The sequence below is a fragment of the Penaeus chinensis genome, chromosome 2 (genome assembly GCF_019202785.1).
Source record: "Penaeus chinensis breed Huanghai No. 1 chromosome 2, ASM1920278v2, whole genome shotgun sequence".
NCBI lineage: Eukaryota > Metazoa > Arthropoda > Malacostraca > Decapoda > Penaeidae > Penaeus > Penaeus chinensis.
This window is the reverse complement of record NC_061820.1, coordinates 17,888,506-17,901,005: the sequence shown is the minus strand read 5'-3', so window position 1 is coordinate 17,901,005 and position 12,500 is coordinate 17,888,506. Positions and strand designations below refer to the sequence as shown.

General features: G+C 37.3%; 1 protein-coding gene across 1 annotated transcript in view; it reads right to left on the bottom strand.

The window, feature by feature from the left end:
- Positions 1–12,029: 12,029 nt before the first annotated feature.
- The window catches only part of LOC125034278, a 52,824-nt gene continuing 52,353 nt past the window's right edge, over positions 12,030–12,500 (bottom strand). Inside the window, exon 24 of the mRNA XM_047626035.1 lies at positions 12,030–12,072. Within this exon, the coding sequence (XP_047481991.1) occupies positions 12,030–12,072 (43 nt within the window). The remainder of the gene's footprint in view (positions 12,073–12,500) is intronic.

Sequence of the window (12,500 nt, the reverse complement as noted above, 5' to 3'; positions counted from 1 at the left end):
GCCTTCATGAAATCCACGCGACGGTCATGTTCATGTGCTCCCCACAGACGAGGCTCCCGACCTCGCGCCAAGATCCCATCACGACGCTCACGTACTCCAACGCTAAGTCTGGAAGGCCCTCACTGAAAACGGGAAAAGTAATAAGAATTCTATGGAAAAAAAAGGGCACACACGGTCGCTCAGCAAAACGGACTCGGGAGTGCACGAACGAAAACACAAACAAAAACATCTGTACGTGTGCACATGCACACATGCACACAGGCACACAGGCACATAGGCGCATATGTGCTTATGTGCATATGTGCATATGTGCATATGAGCATATGTACATATGCACACATGTAACATCATGTGCATATGACACACATGTACATATGCACAATGTAATACCCTATAATGCTCATATGTACATATGCTCATATGTACATATGTACGTATGTACATATTAACATATACACATGTATATAATGAACATATGCACATGTACATGTGCATATCTACATATGCATTTGTACATATAAATGTATTTATGTGCATATATACATATACATGTATATATTTATATAAATACATGCACACACATATATATGTATTTTGGGTTGGTGCTTCATGCTCTGAGCGATGTGAAGCGAAGCATTTGAAACAGCGCATGAGTCCATCGCCCGAGGGCAGTGCAGAATTTTATCTCCTGGAGACATTTGAGGCCACTGAACTGAACTGACTTAGGATGGTGAAGAGTGGAAAATTCACAGGCAGATACGATATTCATGTTTAACTGCTGAAGGTTGGGGGGTGAATCTATGACAAGGGGCTTGCATGCAATCTTGAATGCCATCTCGCAGTCTGGTCCCATTCCCCTGACCTGTTCAGGGGTGTGGTCATCCCTCTCTGGAAGGGGAAAGGGATCGTTGGGACTGTAGCAACTACCGTGGCATTACACCGCTCAGTATACAGGCAAGGTTTTCGCCCACATTCTTCTGAAACGTATCAGAGACCACCTGATGAGGCACAGAGACTGGGGCAGTCTGGATTCACCCCTGGCAAATCCATATAAACCGTATCTTAGGGCTCAGAGTTATTATGGAACGCCGTTGCGAGTTCAGTTGTGCCTACATCGACCTTAAGGCATAGATTATTGGCCTAATAGCAAGTCTATATACCAGTACTGAAAGTGCTGTAAAGTGTGGTGGGGTCCTGTAGAACTTCCCTGTTAATTCAGGGATGAGGGAAGGCTGTGTCCTTGCACTAACACTTTTCAACACTGCATGGACTGGATAATGGGCAGATCTACTATCCAAAGTCAGTGTGGAGCAACACTGGGCAATATCAAGTCTGTGACCTTGACTTCTCCAATGATGATGTTGCAGTCTCTGGAGTCACCAGCGGCGGCGCTTGGGCCTAGAGGTCTCCCACACATGATTCAGGACTTCAGGGGTCTGTTAAGTGAAGGTCACACTAGTCTATTCTGTCCTATGATCCTCAGATAGCATCGCCGAAGTCTGGTCAACTACAGAGGGGGATTTGTCACACTACATTCACTATATCTTCAGAGAGAACCATCACCTCAGTTCAGCGTTCATAACAGTAAACAAAGGCGCTTTCAATCGAGGATGCTTCCTGACTGAGTTCATTGCTTAATTCATCCATTAATGTTCTTTTCAAATTCCTACCTTAATAATCCTTATGACTGGTGTCCCACAATGGCCTCTTGGCTCTTACTTAATCCAGCAAGAGTAATGGCCTTCAAAAGAGTGTTCCATATTTTTGGCGTGTTGGAGTGGGTTGATGTTTATGTTCGTCAAATGAACGTTTTACTGAATTAACTATAAACATTTAATGAGACATCATTGTTCGATGTAATATATCCTTGTATTTTTTTAAATTAATTTTGTTTATATCATGATATATAGTCTTTTTTTGAAATTCTAAGTAAAGAGCCTACCAGTAATTACATTATAGTTTTTGCTTCGGCAAAACCTTTCAGCTGTAGGCAGGGATAAAATGCTGATATACCGTTTTCGCGCTGCAGAAGGATTTCATCTCGGATCCCTTTACAGCTAGGTAAGTATCTAGCTCTGTAAAGGGAACCCTGGACAGAATAGATTAATGTGACCGGCTCTTTAGGGGAACCCGTTCTGTCGATCCATGCTTGTGGTGAGGACATTGAAGTCAGAGAGTTTTGAATACCTTGGTAATGTAGTCCATATCTCTGAGCTGTCATACTTAGTAGTAGACGGATTGGTCTGGCAGCAGGCACCATGAACTCGATCAACAAGAGCATTTGGAGATGTCAGTACCTAGGCAGAAGGACCATGCTGGGTGTCTTCAAGGCCTTGATACTGCCAGTTTTGCTCTATGGAAGCGAAACTTGGACACTATCTAGTGCCTTGAAGTCTCGTCTTAAGCATTTTGTAACAAGTCTCCTCGACGGATCATGGGAGACAGATGGCAGGACCATGTGTCCAACCGACGACTACCCCGTAAGATTATAATCCGGGATCGCCAACTCAGGCTACATGGCACCTAGCTTGTTACCCTGTGGATGTCCCTGCCCATAAGGTTGTATCTCTTGAGCAGCTCGACGAGGAGTTAGAGATGGCAAGTCTCCAAGAAGGCCCTCAGCCCATGTTGGACCCTGGTGGCTGGAAGCGAAGGGTGGATGCGGCCATGCGCCCCCGTCGGCGTTAGCCCCGTTATGATGATGATAATGTACATACATACATGCCGCCATACATACATACATACATACATACATACATACATACATGCCGCCATACATACATGCCGCCATACATACATGCCGCCATACATACATGCCGCCATACATACATGCCGCCATACATACATGCCGCCATACATACATGCCGCCATACATACATGCCGCCATACATACATGCCGCCATACATACATGCCGCATACATACATACTATACATTATGATACATCACATACATACATTATATACATCATATACATTTTCAAAAAATACATAGTATGCATACATAGGACATGTGTGTACACAAATACATATATACATTTTATAGACATGTGTGTACACAAATACATATATACATAATAGACATGTGTGTACACAAATACATATATACATATATAGACATGTGTGTACACAAATACATATATACATACATAGACGTGTGTGTACACAAATACATATATAACATACATAGACATGTGTGTACACAAATACATATATACATACATAGACATGTGTGTACACAAATACATATATACATACATAGACATGTGTGTACACAAATACATATATACATACATAGACATGTGTGTACACAAATACATATATACATACATAGACATGTGTGTACACAAATACATATATCATACATAGACATGTGGTACACAAATACATATATACATACATAGACATGTGTGTACACAAATACATATATGCATACATAGACATGTGTGTACACAAATACATATATACATACATAGACATGTGTGTACACAAATACATATATACATACATAGACATTGTGTACACAAATACATATATACATACATAGACATGTGTACACAAATACATATATACATACATAGACATGTGTACACAAATACATATATACATACATAGACATGTGTGTACACAAATACATATATACATACATAGACATGTGTGTACACAAATACATATATACATACATAGACATGTGTGTACACAAATACATATATAACATACATAGACATGTGTGTACACAAATACATATATACATACATAGACATGTGTGTACACAAATACATATATACATACATAGACATGTGTGTACACAAATACATATATACATACATAGACATGTGTGTACACAAATACATATATACATACATAGACATGTGTGTACACAAATACATACAATCTATTTTTGGAAACAACGTAATACATTTCATCTTTTGTTTTCTTCAAACAAGTAATAGCAAAACATGTAGTATAGGCTATCACTGACTTTGTCTTGGGAAAATTTTCAAATGCGACTTCCTGGCATCCTTTTTTTTTTTTTTTTATCAAAATGGCAACACCTACGGAGGTGAGGCAAAGCAAGTATCAATTAAAGCTGGAAACTTATAAAACTTGAGAATATTAAATGCTTTTAAAAATCTATGTAAAGTAGCGTATCAAAAATGTTGCACCATCTTGCAACGGCCCTATCGAACTAATGTAGGGACCGTAGTAGGGATACAATGATTGTGTACATACACGTCCCCATACATGCAGCACGATTCATTCATTTCACGTCCCCATACATGCATGCACGCATACATTTATTCACGTCCCATACATGCATGCACGCATTCATTCATACACGTCCCCATACATGCATGCACGCATTCATTCATACACGTCCCCTACATGCATGCACGCATTCATTCCTACACGTCCCCATACATGCATGCACGCATTTATTCATACACGTCCCCCTACATGCATGCACGCATTCATTCATACACGTCCCCATACAAATTCATGTACAGTACTATCAAAAATGTTGCACCATCTTGCAACGGCATATCGACTATGTAGGACCGAGAGATACATGAATGTTACATACACGTCCCCATACATGCATGCACGCATTCATTCATACACGTCCCATACATGCATGCACGCATTCATCATTCACGTCCCATACATGCATGCACGCATTCATCATACACGTCCCATACATGCATGCACGCATTCATTCATACACGTCCCCATACATGCATGCACGCATTCATTCATACACGTCCCCATACATGCATGCACGCATTCATTCATACACGTCCCCATACATGCATGCACGCATTCATTCATACACGTCCCCATACATGCATGCACGCATTCATCATACACGTCCCCATACATTTATGCACGCATTCATCATACACGTCCCATACATGCATGCACGCATTCATCCATACACGTCCACATACATGCATGCACGCATTCATCCATACACGTCCACATACATGCATGCACGCATTCATCCATACACGTCCACATACATGCATGCACGCATTCATCCATACACGTCCACATACATGCATGCACGCATTCATCCATACACGTCCACATACATGCATGCACGCATTCATCCATACAGTCCACATACATGCATGCACGCATTCATCCATACACTCCACATACATGAATGCACGCATTACATCCATACACTCCACATACATGCATGCACGCATTCATCCATACACGTCCACATACATGCATGCACGCATTCATCCATACACGTCCACATACAATGCATGCACGCATTCATTCATACACGTCCACATACATCATGCACGCATTCATTCATACACATCCCCATACATGTATGCACGCAAATTTATTCAACACGTCCACATACATACATACATACATGTACACATACATACATGTACACATACATACATGTACACATACATACATACATACATACATGTACACATACATACATACAAACATACATACATGTACACATACATACATACATACATACATACATGTACACATACATACATACATACATACATACATGTACACATACATACATACATACATGTACACTAGGGTGTTTCAATAAATCCGACTTTTTCAGAATCATTCAGCAAGTTGCTAAACAGGCGCCTACTATGCTTAAATGACATGCAAAATATTAGACAAATAAAAAAATATCTACTATTCGCTATTTTTGATTAATGTATAATACCATTCCGGCGCTGGGATGAGGTGCGGCGGCCTCAGCCGGCCTGGCTGTGACCCGCATGACCCACGGAAGGCCATTTCGGTTCATCCGACATTATGGCAGAATCAAACATAGGGTAACTTAGGTCATTGCGAATGATTCCTGGGGACTTCCGTAAAGATTCCCAGTCACTATGCATTTCCATATAAACTTGTGCTACCTTAATAATGCACATTACTCGCTCGCCTATGTTGTGGTGACGATCTCGTCAGTGGCAATATGGCACTTCGACGTGGTGGTTTGCGCAGTGCCGATACACGTATACTGAAAGAGTTTGGTACCACAGACGAAGAGTGACATTCTTGCTCGATACTGTGCATTAAAAGGACATGGTAACCAGATACTAAAAGGATGCTCAAAAGATAGCTTGCCATGCAATAATTTGACTATTACGGAATCTCAGATTTTATCCAAGTTGCAGGCGGAAATTGCTGTGCTGTATAGCAAATTCGGCATCAAGACAATATCACCTTGGTATATTAAAGAAAAAATAAAGAAAGAGTACCACGACTCCATCAGAAATGTAACATTAAAGACAAAATTCTCGAAAACTGTGATTGTGTCATTCAAGGCAAAGAAAAACACTCCCCGAGAAATCCTCAAGGAAGATATAGATTGGTATGATGCAAAAGTACAAGGAAGCAATGGATCACTCGGAAGTGTTGATTATCAGGCGCAAAGACGGGAATTTAACAGACTGAATTGGAAGCAGACCAACAATGCAGAAGTCCCATTTATATGCAACAGAAGATATTGCAGAAATGTATTTTGCCAGTTGGTGTCAGGTAGCTGGGATTTTTCTGTTCCCTCCTACACATCTGCCTGACCATTGGCACCATATTGACCAAGCTGGAAGGAGTTTGTGATGGTGATTTGCCCCATAAATCCAAGATTGGAAAAAAGAACACTATAAAGTGTCTGAACGCACTGAAAAAAAATCCAAGAACAATCAGAAGTATTTTTGATTTTGCAAAAGTTCAGAACTGCTATTGAAACTTCAAGGAGGTATGCCAGGATTGGCTGTGAAATTGGCTTTCCTAGCAGCTACTTCTCGTCCATCAACAGACATCTGTATAATGTAGATGATACACTTCTTCCCTTGCTTTTGAAAAGGGGAATTCGTGAAAAATGGCCATACACACCAGCCCTATTCAAAAATAAGGAGAAGCATAATTTCACTGCAAAAAAACTGTGTAATCTGAGTGTGAAAGATTTCATTTCCCAACATCTGACCACAGATATGATGTTTGCATACTTGGCCTATGATATGCATGAAATCGATATGTGGAAACCCGAAAGTTCATTAATACCTGGCCATAATCAAAACTGTGAAAGACTGATTGGAGACATGAAAAAATGTGAAGACATAAATAGAATTGTTGTTGTAACAGAAACTAGATAACGGCGCAGTCGGAGATATGGCAATGTAAAATGAAAATTATATTGTATGCAATATATAATGTTCCAAATAAAATCATTACTAGAATCCTTTCCTTTTATAGCCTTTTGATAAATAGAATATGTTACTTCAAATCATTTAAGCGGAGAGAGAAGTCCGAGAGCCAAAGCATGCTCTCGGCGACCCAAGCCCGATTCGGTGGGAGAGAACACAAAGTAAAGAGTCAAGCCTACTCATTGAAAAATTAGTCTTATGGCAATTACAGAACTTTGTTTAATATTAATCTATTATAGAAATAATTTTGATGCAAAAATATTGAAGAAAAGTATAATATTGAGGTATTTAAAAATAAAATAGTTATACCGACAACAGAAAACGAGGCGTTATTTGCGTTCGATGCGTGTCTAAATCATAATTTTATCAAAAACTTTCATTGAAAATAGAGAATCGAGATATTCATTGATTTAATAAAAAATACATTTCCACAACTCAGAAAATTCATAGCGCCTATTTCTTAACTTCTTCTGTATGTATAGATGTACATACATACATACATGTACACATACATACATACACTTTACATACATACATACATACATACAACATACATACATACATGTACACATACATACATACATGACAATACATACATAATACATTACACATACATACATACAATTATACATATCACATACATACAAATACATGTAACAACTAAACATACATGTACACATACATCATACATACATAGTACACCTACATCAACATACATACATACATACATTACACATACATGTACACATACATACATACATACATGTACACATACATGCACATACATACATACATACATACATACATGTACACATACATACATACATACATACACTCATGACACATACAACATACATACAAGTACACATACATACATACATACATAGTACATACATATACACTACATGACAACATACTATGTACATATACATGCATACATACATACATGTCACACATACATACATACATGTACACATACATACATACATACATACATGCATACAACATACATGTACACATACATACATACATACATGTACACATACATACATACTACAGTAACATACATACATACATACATCATACATACATACATACAGTACACATACATACATACATACATACATACACAATACATACATGACACATCTACATACATACATACATGACACATACATACATGCACATACATACATGCATACAACATACATGTACACATACATACATGTACACATACATACATGTACACATACATACATGTACACATACATACAGTACACATACATGTACACTCATACATACAAATACATACAATACATGTACACATACATACATACATGTACACATACATACATACATGTACACATACATACATACATACATACATGTACACATACATACATACATACATACATGTACACATACATACATACATACATACATTACACATACATACATACATACATACATACATCATACATACATACATGTACACATACATGCATACATACATACATGTACACATACATACATACATACATACATTTGTACACATACATCATACATACATTACATCATACATACATACATGTACACAACATACATACATACATGTACACATACATACATACATACACTACACTACATACATACATACATACATACATGTACACATACATACATGTACACATACATACATACATACATGTACACATACATACATCACATACATACATACATACAATACATACATGTACACATACATACATGTACACATACATACATGTACACATACATACATAAGTACACATACATACATGTACACATACATACATGTACACATACATACATACATACATACATACATGTACACATACATACATACATACATGTACAATCATACATACATACATGTACACATACATACATACATACATTACACATACATACATACATGTACACATACATACATACATACATTACACATACATACATACATAATACATATACATACATGTACACCATACATACATACAGTAACATACATACATACATGTACACATAATACATACAACATAAACATGCACATATAATTTCACATACAAACATGCACATACATACATGCATACATACATACATGTACACATACATACATGTACACATACATACATGTACACATACATACATGTACACATACATACATGTACACATACATACATGTACACATACATACATACATACATACATACATGTACACATACATACATACATACATGTACACATACATACATAAACATGTACACATACATACATACATACATGTACACAACATACATACATGTACACATACACATACATACATACATACTATACATGTACATACAAAATACACATATATACAGTACAGTAACACTGATTTAATAAACAAAAAGCATGCTACATTATAATTTTCAATACAAAACATTAGCTGAACGCAAAACCGCAGTAGGTTTCCAATAAATATGTAATGAGTTGATCATTCTGAATGCTTTTTATCTAGGGCTAAAATCTGACCATAATTTTCGCTATTATTATTCCATAAGTCATTGCGTTTCCCTGAGAAGTCGCATTTGTTCAGCTTAGATGTGGTTCCAAGGAGTGTGAAAAAAATTAAAAACTTTCTCTCAATACACGACCGTATTATATTGATATATTAAAAGAATAATCTTGTTCATTCTGATGAAATAGGAATTCAATCGCGCAGTCCACTCTTATCTGACAAGTATGCAATTTATATTTCCCTTTTATTTATCAGTGCATGTTAAAGCTTTTATCCATAGTTTTAATAAATTTATCATAGAAATACTTATTTCCCGGTGTGAAAATTCATGCTTTTTTCACCCGGAACTTGAATAGTTTGGAGTAAGATGTACCATCTAGAAAGGAAAAAAAAAAAAAAAAACCACGAAAGGACATTTTATACTGTTTATGATAATAAATCTTCGTGAATTCCTGAAATTCCTTTCGCGGCTAATCCTAATATATGCTAAACATGAAAATATGTCCGATGATATATGATGTCAAAGACAGATGGGAAATCCGAGGTGAAAACGAGGCTGCCAAGCTGACACTTTATTCAATCTGAAATTGCAAATAGAGGCCACATCATTGGGATGAGGGAGAGTAATTTCTTTTCCAGTGAAGTAACCAGAGAGCCGGGTATCTGAACGGCCGCCATCGTTCCGGATGCCCCTTCACCAAGGCAGCTATTACCAGACAGGTATTACTCACACTGATTCTTGTTACTATATTATCTAATGACAATTGACATATTTCACTGAAGTCAAAACAATTAAAATAAGATACTGGTAAGCTATTCAAGTTTATCTTGTGTTCCTACTCCCTGCTGCCAAAACAGTTCAAATGTCGATACATAGGGCGTCTTCTGTATCCGTCATAAAAGTTAATTCCGGATTAAAGTTAATCCAAATTCACATTACTTGCACAGAACATGCAAGACACACTGCCAGGCGCACGAGTTAATGCGATTACAAGTAAATTTGCTGTATTACATGAAAAAGCGAGTATCTGTGTAATGACAATTAGCATTCACTTTCTACAAGTTTCAGATTAACGCTAATGTCGATAGGGAAACGTTGACTATAGAGGCAAAAATATATATCATGCCGATATAAAATATGTGTCAGTTCAAATAAATTATATATATGGCTTCGGGTAGTCTATAAATATTATAGACAACCGAAACGAAGATGTCAAACAAAAATTGAATACTCGTATTATCAATTTATATTAGCGGAGTTTTCTCCGAGAGCTCTTTCTCGTGTGCGATCGCACAGGCTGGGGCTAGCGAGGATCATGATAACATTCCACGCGGTTTTGAAGTCTCTTAAAACTAAAACATCAAGAAGTTTTTGACTTTGAATTTAAAACCTAATCGTGACTTCTTAAAAGCTTTCTTTATTACTCGATTAATATATTACTTATGTTGGGAATGTTTTTTTCAACTTGGAAATAACATTGCCCTCTCTGTCTCTGTAAACTCAGAATTCTCTGGGATTTTCTTTTCAATGTTGAGAGTTATATCTGCAGTTTGAATACCCCAAAAAACTTATTGAAATATATGTTAATGAATTTCCATATATGAAAATGTCAGAATTTGTTTCGTTATTGCATATTATAAATATTATTGGCAGCTCAACTCATCTTTCTATGGAGTTGATGATGTCATGACGTATGAACACACGATTGGTGGGATTAACTTGTCCTCTCAGCGCATGCGTAGGATTAAATCTAGGATCAGTAATAAAGACTGCTCTGGAGGTGGATTAATATGAATCCTGAATGCTGCCAATTAAAGATCTGGCTTAAACTATAATACTGGATTAACTTTAATGGCGCATACAAAAGACGCACATAGACGCCGCTAACTCGGGTGTCAACGCACGCCTACCTCACAGTATAGACATTCCCATGCTTGCAAAGCATTATTCACGACTGCGACACAATTATGAGTGTGGTTTTGATACATGTATTTCTACATGGCCGCCTACACGTTTTCAATTGGGTGAGATCGGGAGATAAGCTAGGATATGACAGAAGCGCGATGTCAGTGTTCAAGAAACCAATCTTGGACAACGCGGCTGGTATCTATGGGTCTGTTGTCCTGAATAAGATAGAAGGGATCCGTTTCAGGAAAAACTATAGCCCTAACTGTTAGGAGGAAAACCTCCTCGACGATTTCTACATATCTGCTACAAGTAAATCATCCGTCACCTCCCGACACCACTTGCGTGCATCCACCCAAACAACCCTGCGGTGATTCAGCCATTCGCAATTCTAGAGATCACATTCTCTGGTTCAAATCTGCATGAGATATAAAAATAGACATATATGATGTTTTAGCGTTCATTTCTATTAAAACAAACATCTTGCTTCAAAATGTCGAACGAAGGGAAATAGGTGGTGTCGTTAACTACCTGTTTTGTTGACACCATAATTACATATCTCGCAGCGTTGGGGTCTTAAAAAAGAAAAAAAAAAAAAAAATAGTTTTCTCGTCGCTGAATATATTTGTATCCTAGAAGGCCTGTGGCTTGTCTGCATATTGCAAGTCATATTCCATAGAATTCAGGAATAAGATCATCTTGTCATAGTAAATCCATAGGAATTCCGGAACAACTATTCGATAATTCCAATCCTTTCTGTTCGTTACTGAATGTTTCGACACACCCTCCTAAAGATAGATGTACAGCTACACAGAAAACGATCATGTACATATATATAATAGACAC